The sequence below is a fragment of the Melitaea cinxia genome, chromosome 1 (genome assembly GCF_905220565.1).
Source record: "Melitaea cinxia chromosome 1, ilMelCinx1.1, whole genome shotgun sequence".
In the NCBI taxonomy this organism is placed as follows: domain Eukaryota; kingdom Metazoa; phylum Arthropoda; class Insecta; order Lepidoptera; family Nymphalidae; genus Melitaea; species Melitaea cinxia.
The window spans coordinates 5,207,176-5,235,130 of NC_059394.1; the positions used below are offsets into that span (position 1 = coordinate 5,207,176).

At 35.8% G+C, this 27,955-nt stretch overlaps 2 protein-coding genes across 3 annotated transcripts; one reads left to right on the forward strand and one right to left on the reverse strand.

The window, feature by feature from the left end:
• Positions 1-4,505: 4,505 nt before the first annotated feature.
• On the reverse strand, positions 4,506-21,473 carry LOC123667601 (nucleoporin Nup188). The gene is made up of 16 exons (XM_045601500.1): positions 21,430-21,473; positions 21,133-21,343; positions 20,279-20,883; positions 17,748-17,868; positions 17,170-17,283; positions 16,722-17,021; positions 16,015-16,514; positions 15,666-15,846; positions 15,259-15,523; positions 14,516-14,808; positions 13,991-14,302; positions 12,128-13,552; positions 11,054-11,181; positions 10,253-10,469; positions 9,458-9,706; positions 4,506-5,148 (listed from the first exon to the last, which is right to left on the reverse strand). Exons 1-16 carry the CDS (start codon positions 21,447-21,449, stop codon positions 4,552-4,554), a joined length of 5,538 nt encoding a protein of 1,845 aa, XP_045457456.1. The 5' UTR covers positions 21,450-21,473; the 3' UTR covers positions 4,506-4,551.
• Positions 21,474-21,924: 451 nt separating this feature from the next.
• On the forward strand, positions 21,925-27,591 carry LOC123655565 (adenylate kinase). Of its 2 annotated transcripts, XM_045591337.1 has the most exons (5): positions 21,925-22,039; positions 22,167-22,274; positions 22,473-22,709; positions 23,239-23,669; positions 27,476-27,591. In XM_045591337.1, the coding sequence occupies exons 2-4, from the start codon at positions 22,173-22,175 to the stop codon at positions 23,626-23,628; spliced, it is 729 nt and encodes a 242-aa protein (XP_045447293.1). In that variant the 5' UTR covers positions 21,925-22,039; positions 22,167-22,172; the 3' UTR covers positions 23,629-23,669; positions 27,476-27,591. The 2 variants fall into 2 exon arrangements, with proteins under 2 accessions (XP_045447293.1, XP_045447300.1); XM_045591344.1 differs by lacking the exon at positions 21,925-22,039 and having other exon boundaries at positions 22,078-22,274; positions 23,239-23,665.
• Positions 27,592-27,955: the final 364 nt, after the last annotated feature.

Below are 27,955 nucleotides of genomic sequence, written 5' to 3' on the forward strand. Positions count from 1 at the left end.
TGCCATACGCATAAACTTAAAAAATACGACATTTGCTTAATAAATAATAATGCTTCAAAATAGTAGAATCTTTTTTTTTAAAATAGGTATTATACTTTTAGGTTTTTTTTATTATAGTAGGTAAACTTGTACTTTTTTGCTAGTTTTAAAGTTTTTATAGAAATATTAGGCAAATATTAATCTAAAATTTTTACAAACCAAAAAACTATAAATCGTTTTTTAAATTTATACTTAAAGAATAAATATAAATATAGTTAGGTTTTCGTTAGACCTCATAAAGTGGGCCAGCCAAGTAAACTAATCTTCAAATATTTTAAGGCTTCAGTAAATTCTTATGGAGTTAGAAGAGATCTATGAAACATTATGATAATTTCCTGTTAAGTATCAAAAAAAAAATAATTTAAAACTGCATGTGTGATACATCCTTTTCTTAAGATACCACTTAAAAAACAGAATTAATTATTTGATTTCAAAGTGTGTTATTCATATCTTAAAGTAATATTTTATGACATCAGTTAACAAATTACGGGTAACTTTACTTATATTTCTGTAGTGGACTTGTATACATATTCATAGGTTTGATATAAGTAGGTAATCGTATTTATTTATCTACTTTGAAAATTTTAAAAATGTGATGTCCTTTGGGGCATTTGATGGCCGCTGGACTTTCATTTTTATCTAATATATAAAATTCTCGTCTCGCGGTGTTTATAGCTAAACTCCTCCGAAACGGCTTGACCGATTCTCATGAAATTTTATGTGCATATTGGGTAGGTCTGAGAATCGAACAACATTTTTTTTCATCCCCCTAAATGTTAAGGGTACTTCACCCAATTTTTTTTTAATTTTTATTATACCTTTCTTTTGATACCCATATTGTAGGAGCGCACTCAAAACAACTATTCCGCCATGTTGGATGCCCCGCCATCACTTCAGTTTAGCCTATTGCAATCCACTGCTGGACGTAGGCCTCCCCAAGTTCGCGCCAGACATACCGTTTTTCGGTTTTCCACCAGTACCAGGTTTTCCGCAATCCTCATCCAGCCTACACCGGCAATCTTACGTAGATCGTCGGTCCAACGGGCCGGCGGACGTCCCACACTGCGTTTGTCAAGACGATGTCTCAGGTCAGGACCCGTTAGCTCAAACGGCCATCGGTCCTGCGACACAAATGATCAGCCCACTGCCATTTCAACTTGCTAATTCTGTGGGCTATGTCGGTTACTTTCGTTCTCGGTAAAGCTTTAGATTAGGAAAAACCGAATTTCGGGACCGTGGGGGGAAGAGGGGGGACGGTGGGGAACGCTACCGCTGGTACCACTGTCATAGCTCAGAACCCCATGGTTATGGAGATATCCATGGTTAAAGTTTTGAGGTTAGAAGAAGAATTTCGTAGCTTTCACACGTTATTTTCACATTTCACACGCGTTTTTTCAAATTAATCTACCACCTTTAAAGTTAGAGGAACGCTTGGCTCCGGCGCTGCGGGAAGTGCAGCCCTTCCGCCCTTGCGTGCGAGGGCTGCCCTCCCTCCGTGCCTCCGCGGCATAAAAAAAACACTCTAGGGGTAGGACAGACCAAGACCACGTGGACAGTGAGGTGCTCCGATTCGGTTTTGGGTATTTTTCGAATTTCTAAACTTATATTCTAGCACGCAATGTTACTAATTTTATTAGAATATTATGTCTGACGCGTTATTTTGTTTAAAGTGTCGATTTGTCACACAATACAAACAGTACGAGCTCAAAGGTATTATAATAGCTTTAAATTCTTCTTCTAACCTCAAAACTTTAACCATGGATATCTCCATAACCATGGGGTTTTGAGGTGTGACAGTGTTACCTTGTATAGATTCCCCTACACCCTCCGCCCTCCACACCCAAAAACCCCATAATTCGGTTTTTCCTAGTCTAGATCTTAGCCTCGTTCTCTCGCGGATAGTCTCATTTCTAATCCTATCTTTGAGAGAAACCCCAAATATAGCCCGTTCCATTGCACGTTGAGCAACTTTAAACTTATGGACCAGTCCCTTCGTCAGTGTCTACGTCTCAGCTCCGTATATTAACACAGGCAGTACGCATTGCTCGAAGACCTTTGTTTTGAAGCATTGTGGAATCTTCGAAGTGAAGACTTGACAAAGCCTGCCAAAAACCGCCCAGCCCAACCGAATCCCCCTATCGGCCTCCTTCTCGAAGTTGTTGCGGCCTAGTTGGATAGTATGACCTAGGTAAATATAATCCTGAACAACTTCGAGAAGTGTACCATCTACCGATACCGGTCTCGGTATGACTTGGTTGTTAAACATAACTTTCGTTTTGTCCCAATTCAGACCGACACGTCCGGAGGACTCGTTTAGGCCGGCCAGCATGTGGCCTAACTCATCCAACGTCTCCGCAAAGATGACGATATCGTCGGCGAAACGAAGGTGAGAGATGTATTCACCGTTTTTGCTCCGCTATGTTAAATTTAAAATGACGTCAAATAACTGACCATCCACTGTCATCCAAACCACCCAAACTAAACGAGTATATAAAATTTCATCTCAATCGGGTGAAGATATATGTTTCAAAATTCAGTTGCAATATTTCAACCTAAGAAACATGTTTCGTTTTCGTTTTCCACCCTCACATAAAAAATACATTTTAGTTTGTCTTTCGTAACATATGAGATTCATGATAGTTAATTTCCTTCGTATTTTTATTTTGTACAGACTACAATATATTTGTTTGAAAATATTATATTAATATTTAATAAGCTTGTTTTATTACCCTAAATAGGTACTTAAATCACTCTCAAACTTAATTAAATCCACATACATCCACAGTCGAGCAAGTATACAGGTATAATCCAGTCCCTATATAATAGCAGTACTCGCAAAGTAGTGCACGACCAAGCCCTCATCATCATCATCATTACAGCCTATACAGTCCACTGCTGGACATAGGCCTCCACAAGTTTACGCCAAAAATAACGTGAACTCATGTGTTTTGCCCATAGTCACCACGCTGGGCAGGCGGGTTGGTGACCGCAGGGCTAGCTTTGTCGCACCGAAGACGCTGCTGCCCGTCTTCGGCCTGTGTATTTCAAAGCCAGCAGTCGGATGGTTATCCCGCCATCGGTCGGCTTTTTAAGTTCCAAGGTGGTAGCCGAACCGTATTATCCCTCAGTCGCCTCTTACGACACCCACGGGAAGAGAGGGGGTGGCCATATTCTTTAGTACCGTAGCCACACAGTACAAGCCCTAGGGGAACCAATTTTGATAACTGCAGGAGTCAAACAGGGCTGCCTCCTGTCGCCGCTGCTCTTCGTCGTCCTGCTCGACGACGTCATGCAGAAGGTAACCGAGACACCTAGAGGCATCGCATAGAACGATAGCTCGCACCTGGAGGACCTCGAATATTCGGACGACATAGTGTTGATCTCGTCTTCACTGCCCGACCTACAAATGAAGGTGGACTCATTACGAGAGGTAGCTCAAGATAAGAGGCTACGAATCAATGCTAGGAAGACCATCGAAATGCGAATTCAGTCATGCGACAATCGCAGACTCAACGGTACACCGCTGGAATCTGTCGAGAAATTCGTATATCTCGGCAGCACCGTGACCAACAGCGGAGGCTCTAATGACGACATCGACGCGCGAACCAAAAAAGCGAAAGGCGCCTTTGCCCAATTAAAACCGGTCTGGGATCCGAACGTGCTCACCCAGCGGATCAAGATTTCCCTCGTCGATTCCTTAGTGGTCTGTCTTGCTCTTCGGCTGCAAGACATGGAAAGAGACAAAGGGTCTAACGTGCAAGCTACAAGTGTCGTCAACAAATGCCTAGGATTCATCCTGCGTAGATTCTGGCCGAACACTATCAGCAACGAGGATCTATGGAATCGATGCCACCAAATCCCGATCAAGCAAGAAATTGCTGAAAAATAAAAAATATCATTGATGATACGGGAGAAGGAGGCACCTTAACACAGGGGCAGATTGGAACTTGTTGATTTTTTAATTTGTCACCAAAGACAAAGTCTGACTGAATTAAAAACTATTATTTTAAGTTCCTTTACTTTAATACAAGATTAGCAGTTTATTGTATGCTTAATTTTAAGTCTGTGTAAATATATTTAATGATAATAACAACTATAACAACAAACTAATACTCTATGTTCTTTTTTTTTTCTGCAACCTATCTTTCAAAACTGCTCAGCCCCCATGTAAATTCAAATGTGCCCATGAGGAAGTAGAAGTAGTAGTTGAACAAATTTGGCTTTTTAGAAAATTAAGTTTTTATAATACTGTTTTTGTTAAATTAAAAAGTCTTATGATTTATAAACTAATTAGAGACTAAGGAACTCAAGAAAAATATGTTAATTCACTTATTTTTACAATTGATTTGTTAAGTCTAAATATGAAAAATGTGCTACGGTAGGCACCGTAGCACATTTTTCATCCTTCTCCCCTAAATGATAATGTTAAATGTTCCACATTCGATATTTAAAAAAAAAACAATAAAAAATGTAAAACGATTTATTAAGCTTAAAGAAACAAAAAAAAAAATACTATATCTCAGATTGGCAAATGTAAAAAAACACGATAGACATGAAGTGGAAATAATCCTCATCATTATTAATTTGTACATCTGTTAAATTTGAGTATATGGTTTCAATGCCCTGTGAGTTATCGAGAGTATCATCGCTGTCCGTCGTCGTGTCGGCCCACGACACGCGCTTCGAGGTCCGCGATATGTCTTTCTTCTTGTCGGACGCGGGTGTAGAATGTGAAACGGGCAACGGCGGATCCTTGGTAGGGGTTTGGGCACATTTGTCCAGGTAGTGCTTGCGGAGAATGTACTCGCGCATGGAGTCGTGGGTTGACCGCTTAGGCGGTGGCGGCGGAGGGAGTTCCTTGTCGTTATCATCGCTGATACTGGGATTTTTCTCTTTTCTAGCCTCCTCGATCCTCTTTGTTTCTTCCTCGTTAGCGGCGAGCGGCCACATGCCTAACTTATTGCGGACGAGATGGGGGCGGGAGTGCGCTGCGCAGAGAATACGTTTGCGAACGAAGTCGTGGAAAACGGTTAGTTCAGATGCGAGCTCGCGTCGCAGTAGTTGTTTATGGCGAGTTGGGACATGCGGATCACGAACAGCTAGTAGTGCCTACAAAAACAAAAACATCATTTACACTGGATTAAATAAAGGGGACTGTCCATTTTCGGCCCAGCGTGAACAGAATTTATACAAAAAAACAAATATACCAAAAATTTTCATATATTATATCATGATTATTCGTGATTTTCAGTTGTATCAATATAAACTGATAAAAAGTTTATTTAATAAGTATTTTAATTCATTAATTATGTACGTCTAGTTATTTCCGGTTGGTGATTTGATTATACCACGTTGCCAGTCTTAAACAAACAATTATTATTAACGAACAATCGATTTTAAAATATTTTTAAATCAATTATTTGTTAAAATCGATTAAAAGTATTGTTAAATCGAATTATGTAATAAGAAAAGAAATCTATAAAAGTGTATTTAGTAAAAAAAAAATAACTTTGATGAAAAATAAACTATTTTAGAAACATTGTTATTGACTACATAAAAAGCAAGCAATTAATTATATTAAATTCGATTATCGATTTAATCGATTTATTTCGTTTATTGAAAATATTATTTGTTATGGCAACCCTAAACTACAGACTTTTGCGTCATACATTCATTTGACTTCCATATTCTTTCATAGTGATATAGCAACCTACTGAAAGGTTTTCCGTCAACCGAGAATTCATCACTACTGCGACGTAAAATACACAGTAGGCATATTTATAAGTAGGAAAATATATTTTGTATTTATTTTATATGTAAACAATAAAGGTCAGGCAGAGAAGCCATAAAAAAATATTATTGCAACTGCATGGTTGGTCGACGGACAGTAGGTTGTTGTGCCCATGTCATGACAATTATTTGGTTTTTGGGCTGGAAATGGTTTCAAGATTTTATAAATCTACCTGCCTATTTTTAAGATAACATTCTGTTAACGTACGAATCCGATTAGTAGAACAAAAATAACAAAAACAATGATTTTTTATTTCAGAAACCTTCTTGTAATTATCCACAAAAAAACAAAAAAGAAACACCTGGACACAAAACTATATCATTTTTCTAATTCCTACTTGTTAGTACTACTAACTTAATATATAATTATTATTCTCAGTGACTTTCCACTCGGGGCCGAAACCCCCATACAAAGTGGACAGTCCCCTTTGACAGTAATATCGTAAAGAGTCATCATTATCATCTAATATTTTCTCTAATTTATTTTTGATCGTAAAAAAAAAAATATTAGTTTGTTTTTGTGTGATCGATAAAGTGTGATATAAAAAAAGAAAACACAGATTTTAACAAATATTTTATCATTCGAAAGCGAAACCCTGTAGTTATATATGATATGAAATACGCTTATACTAATAGGAGTAAAGCTTGTGGTTATTGATCATTGTAAATATTAATCAACCTAACCGGTGTAGAAACGAAGTGAAAGCCGTAATCTATATCTATATCTATAATATATATAAACGCGAAAGGTCATTCATCACGAAATCTCCGAAACTATAACACCTACAAACTTGAAATTTGGCAAGTAGGCTCCTTATAGGACGTAGACATCCGCTAAGAACGGATTTTACGAAACTCAACCCCTAAGGGGGTAAAATGGGGGTTGGAAGTTTGTATGAGAGTCCCATGTTTTTGACGTAAGAGACTTGAAATTTAAAATGTAAGCTCTATAGATAGATGGTGAAAAGGTGTCCAAATAATGTATATTTAGAAATCAACCCCTTTTTGGGTTAAAACGGGGGGAGGTCAGCTCACTGATCACGAAATCTCCGAAACTATAACAGTTACAAACTTGAAATTTGGCAGAAAGGCTCCTTATAGGGCGTAGACATCCGCTAAGAACGAATTTTACAAAATTCGACCCTTAAGGGGGTAAAAAGGGGGTTGGAAGTTTGTAAGAAAGTCCCATGGTTTTGAAGTAAGAGACTTGAAATTTAAAATGTATACCTTATAGATGATGAGAAGGTGTTCAAATAATGAATCTTTAGAAATCAACTCCCTTTTGGGGTTAAAACGGGGGATAGTAGGTTTACTCACTCATCACGAAATCTCCAAAACTATAACACCTACAAACTTGAAATTTGGCAGATAGGCTTCTTATAGGGCGTAGACATTTGCTAAGAACGGGTTTTACAAAACTCGACCCCTAAGGGGGTAAAACGGGGTTTGGAAGTTTGTATGAAAGTCCTATGTTTTTGAAGTAAGAGACTTGAAATTTAAAATGTATGCTCTATAGATGGTGAGAAGGTGTCCAAATAATGTATATTTAGAAATCAACTCCATTTTGGGGTTAAAACGGGGGATGGTAGGTTGATTCACTCATCACGAAATCTCCGAAACTATAATACCTACAAACTTGAAATTTGGCAGGTACGTTTCTTATAGGGCGTATACATTTGCTAAGAACGAATTTTATGAAACTCTACCCCTAAGGGGATAAAACGGGGGTTGGAAGTTTGTATGAAAGTCCTATGTTTTTGGAGGAAGAGACTTGAAATTTAAAATGTATGCTCTATAGATAGTGAGAAGGTGTTCAAATAATGTATCTTTAGAAATCAACTCCCTTTTGGGGTTAAAACGGGGGATGGTAGGTTGACTTACTCATCACGAAATCTCCGAAACTATAACAGCTACAAATTTGAAAATTGGCAAGTAGGTTCCTTATATGGCATATACATTTGCTAAGAACGAATTTTATGAAACTCGACCCCTAAGGTGATAAAACGGGGGTTGGAAGTTTGTATGAAAGTCCTATGTTTTTGAAATAAGAGACTTGAAATTTAAAATGTATGCTCTATAGATGTTGAGAAGGTGTCCAAATAATGTATATTTAGAAATCAACTCCGTTTTGGGGTTAAAACTGGGGATGGTAGGTTGATTCACTCATCACGAAATCTCCGAAACTATAATACCTACAAACTTGAAATTTGGCAGGTACGTTTCTTATAGGGCGTATACATTTGCTAAGAACGAATTTTATGAAACTCTACCCCTAAGGGGATAAAACGGGGGTTGGAAGTTTGTATGAAAGTCCTATGTTTTTGGAGGAAGAGACTTGAAATTTAAAATGTATGCTCTATAGATAGTGAGAAGGTGTTCAAATAATGTATCTTTAGAAATCAACTCCTTTTTGGGGTTAAAATGGGGTATGGTAGGTTGACTCACTCATCACGAAATCTCTGAAACTATAACAGCTACAAACTTGAAATTTTGCAGATAGGTTCCTTATAGGGCGTAAACATCCGCTGAGAACGGATTTTACGAAACTCGATCCATAAGGGGATAAAACGGGGGTTGGAAGTTTATATGAAAGTCATATGTTATTAAGGTAGGAGACTTGAAATTTAAAATGTATGCTCTATAGATGGCGAGGAAGTGACCAAATAATACATCGTAATCTATATATATAAAAGAGAAAGGTCACTGATTGACATCACGAGAACTTAAAAACCGCTGGATGGTCCATCCATCCAAGATGGACAAAGATGAAATTTGGCAGGGAGGTAGATTATAGTTAGTAGACGTCCGCTAAGAACGGATTTTGCGATATTCCATCGCTAAGGAGGTTTAATTGGGGTTGATAGTTTGTATGAAACATATACAGTAGCAACAAGTTCGCCTGATAGGTTATTCATACTGCAGCCTGAAAATAAAACTAAAAATGTGGTGTATAGAGAGGTTTTATAAAAATAACTATTAAATTATACTAAATTGTGCCTTTGAAAAAGTTACTGAGTGATAAGCATTTCAAGTGACTGAAATAAAATAGATATAATTAATAGTAATGCATATCTTCATAACCACGCGGACGTAGTCGCGGACAACAGTTAGTGTATTATAAAACAAAGTTCCCAAAAGCGTATGTGACCGATTCCCTCAAAATCTACTTAACGGATTTTCATGCGGTTTCACAAATTCAAGAGGAAGGTTTACGGAACGGCAAAGCCGATTTTGATGAGAGTTTCCCTGGAAGTTTGCCGGGAAAACTTTGTGACAAACTGATTTCAACGCGGGCGAAGCCGCGGGCACAGCTAGTTGTTATCTATAAAATTAAAGTGCTACAACTTTGTATGTTTTACTTTATGTTAAAACTTAAACTACTACAAAAATTTATACGCAAGAAGTGAAAAATTGTAATGTCAGTAATAAGTAAATCAGTATGCGTGTCAGTTCGGACATGCGATTTCAGTTTACTCCTTAAGAACGATTAACGTCATGTTTAAAAATCAGTCCTGCTTGCAAGGTACCTCGCGAACATCACTCTCGGTCAGTTGTTTCACACGAGATCCCTCCCAACATTTTTTTCCTGGAGTCTTTCGTCCAGGAGGCGCAGCCGCGTCCCAAGTACCTGCGAGGCCAGCAGCGTGACGGTGGCCTCGAGCGCGCCGGCCACGAGGCGCTCGCTGGGCGCGGGCAGCGCGCTGGCGGCCGACGACATGCTGCCCGCGGACTCGCTGCGCGCCGCGCGCGCGCCCGGACTGCCCGCCGCGCCCGCCCCGCCCCCCGCGCCCGCCCCGCCTCCCGCCGCGCCGCACGAGCACGCACGCCGCCTCCCGCGCGGGGAGCGCGCGCCGCTCGCCTCCTCCGAGTGGTACGCCTGGGGGACACGCGCGGAATTGTTACCACATACTGCCACCTTCTTGTCGATTCTCCTCTGCAGAATCTACATTCCGAATCGGTGCTAGCTTGAATTTTAACTATAATTAATTAAGTGTAGTATAATTTGTAACATTACAGTTCAAAAGTGGTTTTGAAGGCTATTTGAATCAAGTAGCTTTAGATTTTCATGTTTTTTTTTTTATATCGTAATGCTTGTACTGGAGCTTTGTAATATGATGCAGTTATTTTTATTTTTTTAACTAATTAAAAAAATGAAGAGTAGCTCAATTCGACTGCATTTTTTTTTTTGGTGTAACTTTTTATTGGGTCTACCGATTTTGATGATTCTTTTTCGACCGAGATCTGCTGAGTATTTTTGTAATTTTTTGTTTGTAGTAAATTCAAGTCGGTTTTTTTTTTACTTGTGAACGAACACAATTATTTCTATTAAATATTGATAAAGGGTTTAGTTCAAGCATTAATCTCATTTGTGATGTTAAATGATAGCCTAGTCAAACAATCTCAATAAAAAAAAAATACTAACGTGATTTAACGATTTTGTGAGCAAGCAAATCGCAGGCAGAATAGTTCCGAAAGTGAGTTGAGGGAACTGCTCGTATGTGATTTTCGGTGCACCAAAGTGGAGTTCAACAATCGGTTGCCATCGTTCAGTATCTAACTCTGGATCAGCCAAAAGGGATAGCAAGTCTGGACTGAACGACAGCAGGCAGAGTGTTGCCATGTGAAGAATTTCCAATATTCTGTAAATGACATTTGTTATTACGAACACTTAAATGAATAAAATTCACTAGTTTAGTTAAAAAGCCGACCCAAGACGGGATAACAATACACGGACCGAAGACAAGTCAGCCCTGCGGTCACCAACCCGCCTGCCCAGCGTGATGACTATGAGCATAAACCAAGAGTTGGAGACTTAGGGAGGCCTATGTAAAGAAGTGGAGTGTGATAGGCTGAAGTAAATTACTAGTTGGATACATACACAAAAAGTAAATGCCTTACCGTGCACACTTTAACACAGTTCAAATTATAATTACACTTTTAAAGATATAGTCTCGGTGTGACACATACACGGCACAATTTTATTGAAGTAGGGCGCAGCAGAAAATATCTTGATCAAAATTTGCAGCAGACTCACTATACTTTTACCTACTCACAAATAACACTGCTTTCAAGTAGGTACTGGGGAGGGTCGAGGATAGGGTCGGCAAAAAGTTTGCGATGCTTCTGGTGTTGCAGGCGTCTGTGAGTTACGGTAATCGCTTGGCACCAGGTACATAGGCTTGCACGCCGACCTAGTCGTGTGGAAAGGAGAGGGTGAGATCACCTGTGCAGCGCGGCGGGCGCGGGCGGCGCGGCCGGCGGCTGGTCGTCGGGCTGCGGCGTGAGCTCGGGCGAGCGGCGCGCGCGCAGCAGCAGCAGCACGCACTGCTGCAGGCACGCGCTCGCGCCGCGCTGCGCGCACGCGCGTCACGGACGGGGGGGTCGAAATTAGGCTATGTCTTAGATTAAGAACCATCGAATTATAGGGTTTTGGGGGGGTGGAGGGCAGGGGGTGGAGGAGGAGCTACACTAGGTAACACTGCCATCATTCGGAAACCAATGGTAATGGAGATATCCAAAACCGAATCGGAGCACCCCACTATCCACAAATTATGCCGATAAATGGTCTGATTTGAGCTTAGATGATTAGGTTAAAAAAAAATTTAATTTAATTCACGTCATGTTTTTATATATTCAGTAACAATTATTAAAAATTAATTTAATATTGAATATATTTCGTATATAACAGTAAATAAGTAAAAACAAAATATATTTAAGTAAAAACCTTTTTAGACCTAGGTCTTAGACCTTTGCCTTTTACAGTTATTTAGGCAAAAACAATGAATTTAGTGTGGCAGTGGTACCGGGGGTCGCGTACCTCACCCTCCCTCTCCCCTTCCCCCCAAAGTCCCGAAATTCAATGATTCTTAATCTAAAACTTTACCCGAAATTATAATCACGGTTACTGCCGTACAACCAAAATGTACATTATCAGAGTTATTGACTTGATCATCACAGCAGCCTTTCGCAGTCCACTACTGGACATAGGCCTTCACAAGTTCACGCCAAAAATGACGTGAACTCGTGTGTTTTGCCCATAGTCACCAAGCTGGGCAGGCGGGTTGGTTACCGCAGGGCTGGCTTTGTCACACCGAAGACGCTGCTGCCCGTCTTCGGCCTGTGCATTTCAAAGCCAGCAGTTGGATGGTTATCCAGCCATCGGTCGGCTTTTTAAGTTCCAAGGTAATAGTGGAACTGTGTTATCCCTTAGTCGCATCTTACGAACTATATTCTTTGATGTTGTAACCACACAGCATATTGACTTGATAGTGATCAATAATGTGTTGCATGAACTTACCATTATGCCAATTAATGAGTTAATGTTTTGAAGCCGCCATCTCGCTTCGAACTTCACCATCTGAACGATGAGGTTGAGAGTCGATGCGCATAAATTCAACGCATCTAGGTTATACACTTGACGAGGAAGTAAAACTGTTTCGATGAGATGTTCCAGATGAACACCGACAAAGGTGATCGCTTCGCCGGCGAAGAATTGTCCATGTTTCATCAACATCATCGATATAAAATCTAATCCGTAACCATAGACACGCCACCACTCTTGATGTTTCCAAGACAAAGGGTTGTTCCCATTACCGTTGTTTTCAAACTTCGGCGGTAGAAGTTGCATCCATAGAAATTGGTCAACATCGCTCATCAGTAGATCTTTACAGAATGGACCTCTAGAGTACGCTGTCAAACATCTCAGGGCAGCTAAAGATGTCTGATAGTATTTTTTATTTTGTAAGCAAATTTGTAGATAACAGAGCAACTTATTTATAAACTTCGTGGACTGGAACCACTGAGATAGGCCAGAAAACATATCGTCGTATAAATCCAAGCATTGTTCAAGCATGGCTAGTGATAAAACTATAGGCGGTATATCTTCGTTTGGGTTTTGTTTGGCACCATTTATCTTCTCGTCTCTTATTTCATCAAACAATTTTTCCAATTCCAAACTATTAATATTAGTGACGGAACGTATAATACTTTGAGCTAGCACACTATTTGCCTTTATTTCGTAATCCAAGCTGCTAATAGCAACCGTTCCGATGGACAATATAGAACGAATAGCTCGTGGATGTAGACACTCATAAACGATAGCAGTATTAGTTAACAAATTATCAATTTGCTTGGCGCTAGTTTTACGATTATCAAAACAATCATCTTTCCAATTTGCTAGCATAATAACGTACAGTTCTGCTAAAATAACAACAAGTCTGCCATCTTTTAGATCGTCCAATTCATTTAATAATGCAGTCATGCAAGGCGCTACCATTTTCGTCTTGTGTGCAATATTCAGACTTATAGGCAAACATTTACAGAAGATTGTAGTAAAATCTTTCCAAGATGTAAGAAGACCTAGCCACACTGGTACTTTGTCGACGACATCCTCTTCACTACCTCTACCTTTTAATGAAAATATATATTCTATCCAATCATCCAAGTGTTTCTTATTAGTATCAAAAAATAATTCTAACATATCCTTGAAATTACTCTCAAGTTTTCCTCTTGAAACGAAAAGTTCGATTCCGAGGACATTAAATATTTGACTATATGTTCGTAGTTCTGGTTGAATTTCACTAAAAAGGGGACTGGTCATGTGTTCCCAAAACTTCGGGTGTTCCCGAAGTTTCTTGACTAAAATTTGCATATTGTTCTTCCACAAAGCATGAAATAGGGCCATAATACATGCCAGTAGTGGACTATGCAGTAATTTAGCATCCTGTAAATAATAATAGTTTGATTACTGATGATAATTGCTTAGGTTTATGTGTTATTAATTTAAGACGATTGTACCATAATTGTAATATAACTAGCATTTGGCAACGGTTTTGCTCTCGTAGCAATTGATAATATTGAAATTAAGGAGCTCAAGAAGTGTATAATGTAATATGCAGATTATGCAGTCAAAATCCTAAAAATAAAATTTCATGCTTCTACTTCTACTTCCGATATGACAGGAAAACGTTGAAGATATATTGAGGTGTAACAAATGACATCAAGACTAAAAAAATTACATTTGATTATTTCTTTATTTATTTAACCAATACCTAAGTCAATCTAAAAATAAATATGTGTGGATTTAATAATATATATGTATATATATCAGTCACATTCTTACAGAATAAGTAAATATTCTCACAGAATTTAAAATACTTACTGCCTTCACAGTTCCAAGATAATCGGCCATATATCCAAGGATACCTTCAAAACTGTCATCTGGCTCTGTTTGGGGAGTAACTTCTTTATTTTGATTATCTTTCTCTTTTTCTTCTGCTTTAACTTTTTCGTGGTTCATCATAAAGAAAGCCTCGGTAAGTCCTGGTTGTTTACCGACACAGGTGGTTACAAAATCTAATATAGCGATTTTCAGTTCAATTGTTTCATATTCATCTCGGAGACGATCAAGGAATATCACTCGTACTTGATAAGCTGTCATGTCTAGTGATGCAAATAATGACATTTGGAAACCCTGAAAATTATTCGTTAGATTACTTATCCAATACTTATTGAATGTCTGAAATTTCTATTAAGTATGAGCTATTATAGTTATATATCATATTATAATATATTTTATTTAATATCTATTGATAACATATACGATATTTTTCTTGCTTAAAAGTTATTGTGACTGATTTCTAGACAAAAAATTGGTTACAATTATTTATTTAGATGTTTTACTCACATCGGCAAACCTTTTCAGTAGACGGCAGCTGAGCACCGACAAACTCTTATTAAATGCATGGTTGATATAGCTCGTAACCTTTGGCACAACTTTTAACTCATCTTTTTGTTTATTTTGTGCGAATATAAGCCTTTCTAGAGGTGTGACCTCTTTTAGATCACTGACTAAAGATTTCTGCCGAAGTACAAACATCACAATAGCAAGACATCGCTGTAAAGTTGATGTGTATTGACAACCGAGACCTGATACCCAATTTGTATCTTCTTGTATTAGATGCTCTAGGTGATCGTTACCTGAAAAAAATTAGTAAATATTTATATTGAATCAAAAAAAAGGTTGTCGTCATTTAAACTAAATCCAAGCCTTAACAAATATTTGTAACATAATAAGAAATATTCAACCTAAATGCTGTTAATGATAAAGATTCTTTGCTACTGCAATATTTAAAAAGCAGGAAACAAAGTATATCATCTTGAACGAAAAAAAAAAAAAAAATAAGCTACTGTAATTTAATTGACAGTAAAAAAATATTTGTATTATTTTTAGTAAAATTTACAAAGCCAGTATTATCTTTTATTTAAATTGTCTTTTAAAGTCATTTATTAAATCAAATTCGATACAAATTATTTAATTAAATTGAATTAAATCTAAGTTATTTTCTAATAATAATGTATATTAGTTAAATAAAAAAAAATCATTAAGCATGAATCTTCCAGAGGTGTAACCGTAATGTTTAAATTTACCAATTGAAATAATTTTCAGTAGCTCCAATGTATTCTCTGTATACATGAGACTATACACACAAGTTTTTCTCAACAATGTCATGCTTGGTTTCGTGTTAGACTGCTCGAGAATAAGAGTAAACAGTTTAGCACATCTCTGTAAGAGTTTACGCCTTTCTGAAGTGTTGTTGTAACGCCATCCGCAAACATTTGGAAAAATTTCGCGCACCATAAGTACTAGACCTGGCAGTATGATTTCTTTTATTATTCTGTCATCATCTGATGCCTGAAATAAAAGAATAATTAATAATTACTGACAAATTTATATTCATAAATTAGTATGTTATGTTATGAATTTCGTATAAAAGTGTTGTTTTATTTTACAATTTTACATTTTATTTTAAAATCAAACAAGTAGTTCATATCACCTCTAGAAAGGCACACAACATGTCAATGTAAGTTCCTAAGAAGCCGTAAGTTCCACTGGGTTGTTCGATGGTCACTAAGTAAGTACCAACTGCAGCAGAATCCAAAGATGCTCCATTAGCGTACTCTACATGAGTCAGTTGTTGGTTGACAATACGTGGTAAGAGACCTGTATTGATAAGCCTGAAAAAAAAATGTTTCTTTTATGGAGTTTTATTGACAAATTTGCACCTACAAAACTGAAAGCATGTCACCCAATAACACAGATAATTTTTATTTTATCTTTTATATGTAGAACCTTAACATAGTTACCATGAAAAAACTGATATATTAGTAAATTAAATATATAACCTCAAATGGACTTCTTTTGGGAATATCTGAATCAAAGTCGTACATATTTCGAGACATTCAATCAACAGAGGCAACGGCGGTGCATCTGATCTCATAAACCGAACCAAAACATCAAACACGCCTTCACTCGGGCCGACCAACATTCTTGGAATTTCCTTTTTCAACGCTTTCAAAACACCTTTTAATACTCTTGTGCCTTCGTAAACTCGTTCTAGAGTAACGTTTATGTTTTGATGACTTTGCTTGCGATCTAACGCTTTTTCTATTTCGTTATTAAAGACAGTCCAATAGGTATATGGAGTCCGGAAATGTATCATAGTGCCTTCTTTTCTTTCCATGACGGTTGCTTTGGAACCAGTTTCGATGCGATAAGACTCATCACCCAGAGGAAAATATTCGCGTCCAATGATAGCGTCATCTGCTTGCAATGACATTATTGGAACTGAGTTTGGATTATATATCTCACTGTAGACGGGAAGATTTTTAAGTTGTGCTATTAGCTAAAAAAATTGTAATTTATAAATTATTGAAATATCTCCTATCTATTTATTCATACTGTCCTACATTACAAATAGGTTTTCAGAAAAGCTTAAAGATAGTTAGAGATTAATAATTCATTTCTTCAGATCAACCCAAATTATGGTATAAATTGTTTTTAGACATAGTGTGGCATAAAATATTAAATAAAGTTTAATTTGAATACTTACATTTATTACACTGTCCTTGCCTGCTTCAGCCAATCCAGCTGATAGTATAGACAGCGCATTGAAATTGTAAGGAAAGTACTCCAAAGCTGTATTCCATAGCGAAACCACTCCATACAGTTCATCTCTTTGATATAATTCCCAGAATTCTTCAGCTAAGCTGGGAGTCTTTAAGAGGTCAGCACATAAAGGCATGATGCCAGGCTGGTGGCTCAAAGTACCATCTCCATCAAACTTGTCACACATTTCGTTCAAAAGTTTAAACAATCGGTGTCGTGTCACTAGTGAACATTTTGAGTTATCCTAAAACATTTTTGCTTCAGTCAATATTTGTAAAAATTACTAAAGAACTAAATACCAAGAATTAAGAGAAGTGAAATACAATAATACAAGTATATCTAGATAGTCATACTGTTATAATAAAGAAGAAAATAATAAAGATAAAACTTACAGTGAACACTGAACTGTTGAGCATCTGTTGGATGAACACAAAAACTTTCATTCTCAGTGCCGTTGCTCCATAGTGCTGGTATTGATTCTCAAACATTTTCGCGTAAGATTCACTCTGCAAATGATTTATAAAATAAGTTAAGGTTCTCTTTTTTAATGGAGATTTTAAATTTGCAATATTCAAAATTAACAAGTTTTTTTTTAATGTCCAAATAATTGATAACTTTTGTAATTCCTATTCAATTGAAGATAATTAAAATCTAATAAATATTCCTAAACCGATTTGATTAAAATTCTAAATTGATTGTTTAATTTTATTTATATATTATGTTTACTTTGTGACCGTTTGTTAAATATTTTTGATGTATATGCAGCATATGTACATTTTGGTTGCCTCGCACATGCATTTGTATGCACTAAATAAAATGATATTATTTTATTCATGGGCCAGTAATAAAGTGACCATTGTATTATTATTTTGAACAAACTTTAAATATTTATTAATTTTTATATTTAGTTATAGATTAAAATATTGCAACATATTATTATTCATCATTAAGAAAACTAAATCCATAAGACCTGTAATGTTAACATCATCCAAGTAATAAGCATAAGACTGTGTTCTGCATTTGGTTCCAATTTATTCAATTCTCCTTCTACTGTCTCTTTGGTCTTGTCTATCCAACTCGTTACACTCTTGCTAAAACAAAATGTTGTTTTAATTGTTGTCCAAAGAAATTTAATTTTCATCACAAACCAAAACCTATTCAAACATGTTTAAACTGTAATAAAATTAAAAAAATATATATGAATTAATGAGGTGATGTGATATTGGTAACAATTAATTTATTTTGTTAGGTAGGTATGTACATGTAACTATTTCATTGGTTATATTATTTTACATAGTCTGGCCATAAACACTGTTGAAATTTAAAAATAAACAAAATAAGTATTACATTTGTATTTGAAAACTGTCATTTTTATATGATTGTTCCTTGTTTTCTCATTGTCGCGCCTATACACTGTAAAATATTTTATGATATTAAAATGGAGTGTGATGATAAAGAGAACCATTCACTGTGATTCCATTACCCAAAATAGGTATGAAGCCAGATACAATTTTTAAAAATCTCCATACACTTGGTATTGAGTCAAATATTTGTGTACTGGGCTAATGGCAGGTACAATGAAACCTCCTGTTTGTGTCATAAAAAGACCTGGCTGTCCACTTAGTGTTAGTAGGAAAACAGGCGAACAAAGCAGTAACGGAAAGAATTCAGAGAAATCTTGTCCTAGCAAAAGATTTTATCTTGGGACATAAAGACAGTACCTTGAACCATGTTGCGTGTTTTAAAAGATGACTTGGGACTTGCAGCCTATAAGAGACGCACTGGTCATTTCTTAACTGATAATTAAAAAAAGAATAGGGTAGTAGAATCAAAACAACTACTTAAACAGTATGCAAAGAGAGGTCACAGAAAAATTTTGTTTACGGATGAGAACATTTTTACAATTGAGCAATATTTTAACAAACAAAATAACCATAATATTTATCCTCAAAGCTCTAAGGAAGCTTCCAAATTAGTCGACAGAGTACAACGTTGGCATTATCCAACTTTAGTGATGGTTTGGTGGGGTATCACTACATAGTATAAAACAAAGTCGCTTTCTCTGTCCCTGCACATGTATGTACGCTTAAATCTTTAAAACTACGCAACGGATTTTGATGCGGTTCTTTTTAATAGATAGATTGATTCAAGAGGAAGGTTTATATGTATAATAACATCCATTAAATAGTGGAGAAATACTGTTATTTTTGAGTTTTCTAATGTTATGTTGTAAATAATTATTTTTTTTTTCGCTTAAATTGCAAACGCAGGCTTAACCCTACGAGATTTATCAAAATAATGTACTAAGTATTGTACACATTGAACAGGTCTACAGAAAACTCCGCGATGGTATATACCTATCTCTTATGGATATCCCACAATAACATTTTTTTGTCATTTACTTTTTACGACACATAATGGCTAATTTTCGAAGCGATTTTAACCAATACAGCATTAATCCTTATCCAATTAAATACCTTAAATATATTTTTATTTAATATAGATCTATATGGCCCTTTACAGCAAATGATTTAAATGAATATTTTCGAAGATATTACAGATTTAAAAATCGCGGTACGTAGCGTTTGCGGCGATTCCGGCCGGCTTTTACTCTAAGTTAACGCGTGCGGGTCACGGGCAGTAATGAATAAATCAAAACTACTGGATCGATTTTAATCATTTTTTCAGTGAATGACATAGGCTATAATTATATTTTATACCCGTGCGAAGCCGGAGCGGGTCGCTAGTTAGCTATAAAGCAGTGACTAAGCCATATACTTGTGAAAAAGGCATCAAAACATCGGCACAAGTATATCAAGGATAAGGTAGTTACTTAGGAAGTAGTTCTTGAGAAGGTAGTTACTTAGGGTAAAGCCCCTTAACACCGTGTTCAATAACCAAGAACGGTTCTTTCAGCAAGACTCGGCGCCGGGTCATAACACTCAATCCACCCAACCAAGTTGGACAGTTTCTATGTTGAAATCAATACGCCTAAATGTTTGACATTTTAAAATGTAAATAAAATAAAGCATTGGCACTTAAGAGCCCATGGATGTTTAGGTTATGTATTAAAAAAAAATCTTGGTTCGTAACCAACATTCCGGACTTCATCAGAGCTAAAGATTGCCCGTCATCTAGTCCCTGGTCCTGGTCCAGATTTATAATCAGTTTTAGAGACTATGGCTTACTCTAAATGCCATGATAATTTAAGGTCCCTAAAACAATCCATATGATTGGCAGTGAAGAATGTTCTCATGGAAAGAGTGCATGCTATTGATAACTGTCCTCAACGTTTAAAGGACTATATTGCAGCCAATGGAGACTTAAGTTTATATATTTTTAATGGTTTTATATTAATGTATATAAACTCACTCACTGTTATAGTAATTAATGTTACATACAATAGAAAAAATGTTTTTTCTTTGAAACAATATTTAGGGCAAGACTATGTACAATAATAATACATATTCCATAAGACAGAATAAATAATTTTATACTTACATTTTATTTTTATCCAATATTAATGTTATAATTCCTACTTCCATATACATAATTCTCAGACATGGTTCTCTATGTCTTTCTTCTAAAAATATATTGAAACCTTGATTCTTGCCAAAACTATGTTTTCTAAATAATTTAAAGAGATTGATAAATTCTTCTTCTGAAAAATTGCTGTTATCGGCTATTAACATAAGATTCTGTAGTATCACTAATTGCTCTCTTAAGTTTGACTCAGCCCATTCCTGTCTCACGGTCTCGCTTCCAAAGTCCCCTTGTATTTTTCTAGGTGGAGGTGTTGCAGTTAATAATTTCTCAAACTGACCAATAAGTGATGACTTTAAGGAATCAAGTCCAATATCATCAATAACTTTAACAAACTGCTTATAATACTTATGACTTGTGTCATTTTGAAATTGAATAATGTAAAGTAAAAATTTGAGAAGATATAATCTTTCAGAAAAATAGAAATTCCATGCATTTGGAAGAATAAATGTTGGTCTTGTATCCACAAAGGCTAAATTCTTCAAGGCATTATCAGGGGTTCCATAGGAAATATCACATAAATAATGTTTCAAGATATCCCATATTTGAAAAGAATCTATTTCCTGCAAAATAAAGTGTAAGTTTACTAAAAGTAAGATTAAATTATTCTTGACAAAATTTACATATTATAAGAAAATTACATGCACTAAAATAGAACTAAACACACTAAATTTTCTGTGTTATGACAGATTAGGAAAAAAGTTTAAAATCATAAAGTAGTTTGTTTTATATAAATATCTGTGTTCGCTTTTGTAATATACTGTTTGTTGTTATACTACTTGTTGGTAGTAAATAAACAAAAATAAACTCACAATGTAATTCTGCAAAGTTTGAACAACACTTAATAACTTAGTTTGATCTGGGTATTTGGATTGCAGTTGTGTATATGATTCTGGTTTGAGTGGTTTGTAACTTGCAAGACCTTCGCGCAAAGCTTGAACAACATTTTTATCTAAAATCAACACTAGTTCCTCTTCTGTTAGGCTTTGCGACGATACCCAGCGCCACAGCCGCTTCCAGTAACTGTTGACAAAAATATTTTTAACCGCTAATGACAAACTAACGATAAACACCACCAACGAATATTGTATTAATATTAAAACACTCACGGTGTTGCAGTAGTAGTCATTGTTATAAGTTCTAGAATTATATAAGGAAGACTGTTTTGATCAAAGTCGTATATTTAACATATCTACAAGTTATTTATATTATAGGTTAGAACTTATAAAATTCAAGCAAATTTGAACACAACGCTATCAGACATCAGTTAAATGAAACGTCAATTTGACAGTTCAAGACACGGTCTTATACATAGGTCGCGGAACTATAGTGGTGGGGTACATCGGCTTAATAAATTAATAATTAAGTCGACGTAATTAAATTTTTAATATTAATTATAATTTGCTCGAATTTTATAAGTTTTAACCACAGGTTTTAACCTATAATATAAATAACTTGTAGATATGTTTTAATGTTTTGCAGCCGCCCACAGAGTACATTGAATATACGGGTACAGCCGCATAACTCGTAATTTCGTACTAAGAGGTACCCATAATTTTTATGAAAGAAAATTAGTTTGACGTTGATGTTCTTGACTACGTCATTTGACGTGTGGTTTGGTTTGTGAAGTTATGCTGTTTCTTTGACAGTTCCTTCAATTTTTAATCCACATGTCCCTATAATATAAAATCATTTTCAGATATAATTAAGTTTATTTAGGTAGGTACTACACTATTGTTTATATAACAAGGTAATTGTCCGTAGGTGACGTTACTCTTCCGAATCTTTTATTTAAATTGTTCTGTTTATAGCATCGATTTTAAAACATTAATTATTTTACAAATAGCAAAAAATGGCTCCAGCTGCTCCTGCTTTTAGTTATATGCCGGCTGAGGACCCTCTCGGCATAAGAGCAGTATTATTAGGACCTCCTGGCTCTGGAAAGGGTACACAAGTATGTTGATTGGTTTTTACTTACTATGTAGTTTAATCTTTGACCTCTGTGATAATCGATAGGTGTGTATATTTAAAAAAAAAAACTGTGTGATTCAAGTATTTAGGCTATAGCCTATAATTTATTATATAACGATATATTGTTATGTAATAAATTTTTGTATACAATAGATAAGATGCAAATTTGATTATTGTTTAGGCACCACGCCTCAAGGAAAAATTCTGTGTATGCCACTTGTCCACTGGAGATATGCTTCGAGCCGAGGTGGCGTCTGGCTCGGAGTTAGGTCGTCGCCTCAAGAAGGTTATGGATGAAGGCAAACTTGTCTCTGATGAGATGGTAGTGGACATGATAGACAAGAACTTGGACCAACCAGAGTGCAAAAATGGATTTCTGTTAGATGGATTTCCCAGGACAGTGCCACAGGCAGAAAAAGTAAGCCAATTTTTTTATTTTTTTTCTTTGTGGTGGCCAATTAATTTTGTGTTCCACGTGATAGGTATAAACGTACAGATTATGACAGGAACTAAATATGGCATGATGAAAAATACAATATTACGAATTTTGTCCAGAAAATGATGACAGTTTATTTAATAAACATTTTTCTTTTTAAGTAAAAATTTTTAATCCTTAAATTCCCTACAAATCGTGACAAATCAATTATTATATAGTATAGTAAATATTATATTATTATATTATTTACATCATATACTGTGAGGATGCATCGCCACGACCTGTATCGCCACACCAACAATCAGATTTACCCTCGCCTGTAGATGTTTCACATCAATGATTCTATTATATATGTGGCTATCTCTAATCTTTAAAGTACTTAAATTTTATTTTTTTACATATATATTTAAATAACCATATGTATTATCTATTAAACAATTCCAAGATAGTTTGATAACTATATCTATTACTTAAATTATTGATCTAAAAATAATATTTTCCATTGTTACAGCTGGATGACTTACTTGCTAAAAGAAAAACTGCACTGGATGCTGTTATTGAATTTAATATTGAGGACAGTTTACTTGTCCGCAGAATTACAGGCAGATTGATTCATCCACCAAGTGGTCGTAGTTATCATGAAGAGTTCCACCCTCCTAAAAAACCCATGACTGACGATATCACTGGAGAACCTTTGATAAAGAGGTCTGATGATAATGTTGAAGCTCTTAAGAAGCGCTTAGCTACATATCACAAGCAGACTGTGCCACTTGTTGACTACTACATGAGAAAAGGCTTACATTTTAGAGTTGATGCTGCTAAATCTGCTGAGGAAGTCTTTAGCAAAATTGACAACATTTTTAAAAGTCGTATTTTCGCCAGAGGAAAATCGTCCCTGTAAATATTATAGCCACTAAGTAAAAGTGTTTGTACAAATAAAACATATCGCACCTTTAATAAAACAAAGATGTAACTCAAAATTTGTGGATTTGGAGATTTTACAACCAAACGTGTCTTCGTCGCGTAAAGAATAGGTAGACTTCGACTCCGGCGTTTTAACTATAAGATACAGAGAGATACGCGATTGTTGCTCTCTTTTCTATCAACTGGAGCTGACAAGTCAGTTCTTATAAAGTGGCGTGATTCAGAGATGCACCGGCAGTGAGCGTAGATTGAAGTTCTGTCGTTTTGAATAACATCAAGTAATTCGATATTGGATTAAAAGGTAAATATGGAATATTTTATTATTTAAAAATAAAAAGATAATTTTTGTTATACTTCATTCTCTCAGAAAACGCATTTGATGACGATGTGATGACATTTGGATTTACTTCGTTTTTGTTTTAAAAATTGACAAATTTTACAAAGTTAACGCCTAACACTTCAGTTTTGTATTGGAATATATGCCTTAGTTGTTGGAGTAATTGATTAAGTATCACTTTATTGTAATAAATAAGGCTGTTTATAAAAGTTACTTTTGTTTACTTCTTTTTATTATTTAGAATGACGAAAGATAAGTAAAAACTTTCAACATTAATTCCCTTTTCGTGTAAAAGTTAAGAATAACTTGTAACTGTTGTGCTTATTTGTATAGGTTTTGAAAATTGTGTCGTCTTAGAGCTCACAATTTTTTTTAAGTTTAATACCACAATCAGAAACTGAACACCACAATGAAGAGTTACAGCGTATCGAGCGTAAAAGTTATAAGATAAACATAATAGTGTAATAAGTTATAATTTTTTTTTTCATCTTATTACTGTAATAAATGTGAAAGTTTATGAGGATGGCGTATGGATGGATGTTTGTTACTCTTTTACGGCAAAACGACTGAATAGATCATTGTCATTCAACAATCCTGCTACTTTGACGTTAAATAATTATGATTATTATTCATCCTTAAAATATACTACAGTATTATCAATTATTGTTATTTTAGACTAAAGAAGTTATGCAGGTTGAAGAGGAAAATCAACAAAATACATATATCTCCAGAGCCCAAAAAGGTAACTGAAGAGCTGACGAAAATGATGACACCGACTCAATATTTTACTGTCACTTAAGAGTTGACGAGAAAAATGACACCTAAATAATACTAGCCATTTACAGTCCTCTAGTTCGTCTTCAAGATCATCTTCATCTAGTTCCGATTCATCTAGCTCATCATCGTCAAGCTCTTCTAGCTCATCTTCATCCAGTTTTTCAAGCTCCAATAGTTCAATGCCTACCCAAAACCCTGCCCACAAAACGTTACAACGGATTGTAAAAAAAAGACGTCTTACACCAATTCACCACAAAATAGTGAGAGGCAGCAAATTCAGCTGAGAGAGCGACTAAATTAAAATAGTGTGGCCAGTTACAATATTTCTCCAGCATACACAGATCTAAGTGACGTCGACCTGAGTGACGACGATCCCCTGTAGATTTTAATACGTTGTTTAATAAGCCTATCAACAGAAGAAATTTTGTTTGAAAATCAAAGTTCTTCTGACTCTGACTGCAATAATAAACCAAATATTTGTCAGTCAGTTCAGCCTATTGCAATGCACTGCTGGACATAGGCCTCCCCAAGTTCGCGCTAGACATCCCGGTTTTCCGCAATCTTCATCCAGCTTACATCGGCAATCTTACGTAGGTCGTCGGCCCAACGGGCCAGAAAACGTCACACACTGTTTGCCAAGACGCGGTCTCTACTCCAGGACGCGTCTGCTCCAACAGCCACCGGTCCTGCGACACAGATGACCAGCCCACTGCCACTTCAACTTGCTAATTCTGTGGGCTATGTCGGTTACTTTCGTTCTCTCGCGGTAGTTTCGTTTCTAATGACGACCGACGTGTCGTTCTCTGTATGAATACAGAGAACGACACGTCGGGAGGACTCGTTTAGACCGGCTAGCATTTGGCCTAACTCATCTAACGTGTCCGCGAAGATGACGATACCGTCGGCGAAACGAAGGTGAGAGATGTATTCACCGTTGACGTTGATGCCTTGTTCCCCCCAATCCAAGGTCTTAAAGATATCCTCCAGCACAGTGGTAAACAGTTTCGGTGATATTACATCTTGCTGTCTTACCTCACACCGCAGGGAAATAGGTCTTGTTCTCTGGTCCTGGACATGAACGGTCATCGTCATTGCGTCGTACATACATCTCAGTACCACGATATATCGCCAGTCGATATGACATCTCTGCAGAGAGTCCAGGATAGCCCAGGTCTCGACAGAGTTGAAGGCTTTCTCGCAGTCCACAAATTCCATACACAGCGGCTGATTATATGTCTCTGTCTTTTGAATAATCTGCCGAACAGTATGGATGTGGTCTACGGTGTTGTAGCCATTTCGAAACCCATGCTCTGGTGGTTGGAATTCGTCGAGTCTTATGGCGAGACGATTCGAAACTACCCTCGAAAACAGCTTATATACGTGACTCAGAAGTGAGATCGGTCTGTAATTCTTCAGCAGAGACTTAAGGCCTCTCCTAAAGAACAGCACCACCACACTCCTGGACCACAACTCCGGCGTAGTACCTCGATGGATGTCAGTGTTAAAGAGTCTTGTCAAGTCTTTTAGGGCAGGTCGCTCTGCGGCTTTAAGAAGCTCAGTTGTACAAATATGTGTAGGGGCCGCAAAAGGTAACTAAACGTTGAAAAATTGCATCAAATTAGAGCAAAACGGCTCAGAAACATAGGCCAATCATATACGTCAGTGTCAAAAGCTCGTAAACAAATCCAGCTCGTTTTATAAAAGATACATGTACCGAAAAATGTAAATTCAAATGTGCAGAAAATGTTGATTCCGACGGTATTTAACTTAGGGTTTCACCAACCAAAAAAAGGTCAGTGTGATCTATGTGTATCATATGATAATTCAAACAATGAGAAAAAACAAGATGATAGACAATATAAGAAAGAAGAGACTGCTGATTTTTATACTATTTACTAGCTGACCCCGCAAACGTTGTTTTGCCATATATGTTATTAACCCCCTTAATCCCCCCCCCCTTTTAACTTAGGGGTATGAAAAATAGATGTTGTTCGATTCTCAGACCTACCCGATATGCACACAAAATTTCGTGTGAATCGGTCTAGCCGTTTCGGAGGAGTTTAACTACAAACACCGAGAAACGAGAATTTTATATATAGACTATTTGTGGTTAGTAATTATTTGTGATTTTAGGAGATATTTACTGGAGACTAATTGTACCTAATTCTTATAATAGTATATAGCTTTTGTTTTGTTTAAAAAACAATATTTGTAGCCATAAAGAGATATATAAATATCAGATGATTCATAAAAATTTGTTTAATTTAAAAAAAAGGTGATAAATTTCAGTTTTCGTTTTATAAAAAAATGATGCATTAGTACATACAACGTCATAATTGCAATTAAATAATAATAAAACGAAATATTGTGATTTATTTTCAAAACTTTTTGTTATGTTTTAATACTAAAGAGATTTTTTTTGAAATACTACCTAAAATATTAAGTAATTTTTGGCATAAGGAGATTTAAGTCGGAACTTTTTTTTCATCTCCATTTTACAGCTATTATAGATTTTAACACAGTTGTTTTTCTATTATTCTATTAATCTCTGTACTTTAAACTACTGATATCAATAGTAAAAGTCATTAAAAGCATTACAAATAATTGGTAATTTTTAATCAAACACAATGCGGAAAAAGTGCTAAACTTCAAACGCCAATTCCCACAAATTGCGATTTTTGAGTTACATCTTTGTTTTATTAAGGGTGCGATATATATGTTTGGTTAATGTCACATATTTTACCATATTTTTGGGAAAAACTGTATTAGTTAAGTCTGTTTTAAAACAATTTTTTTTTTCTAAAAATATAGCAAATACAAACAGCACATTTTGTTTCATTTGTATTATAACTAAGATATTTTATACTAGAATAAAATTGACTAAGAGGCACTAAAATATTAATTTTATTATGATTTATCAAGAAAAAAAAAATGTTGAATTTTATACATATTTTCTAGTTCTTGATTTTTTTTAAAATTTTGTTGATTGGTTTTAATAACAAATACCGTAAAATAAAATAAATCAAACAAAAAAAATAATAATTCAAACTATTAAATAAAAAAACATGGCTTTATTTATTTTTGTCGAAAGTATAAAATTACATAAATAATTTAAAAAAAAGTTTGCTAGTAATATTTTAGTTTTACAAACGTCATATTATACAGTCATGTGACTGATATTACGTCACTT

Coding starts and splice junctions, on each gene's coding strand:
- LOC123667601 (XM_045601500.1), bottom strand. CDS start 21,449: ATGACTACTACTGCAACACC. Junction 20,884..21,132: donor AAACTTTGCAGAATTACATT/GTGAGTTTATTT, acceptor TTTATTTTGCAG/GAAATAGATTCTTTTCAAAT. Junction 15,524..15,665: donor TGTTGTGTGCCTTTCTAGAG/GTGATATGAACT, acceptor CTTTTATTTCAG/GCATCAGATGATGACAGAAT.
- LOC123655565 (XM_045591337.1), top strand. CDS start 22,173: ATGGCTCCAGCTGCTCCTGCTTTTAGTTATATGCCGGCTGAGGACCCT. Junction 22,275..22,472: donor GCTCTGGAAAGGGTACACAA/GTATGTTGATTG, acceptor ATTATTGTTTAG/GCACCACGCCTCAAGGAAAA. Junction 22,710..23,238: donor CAGTGCCACAGGCAGAAAAA/GTAAGCCAATTT, acceptor CCATTGTTACAG/CTGGATGACTTACTTGCTAA.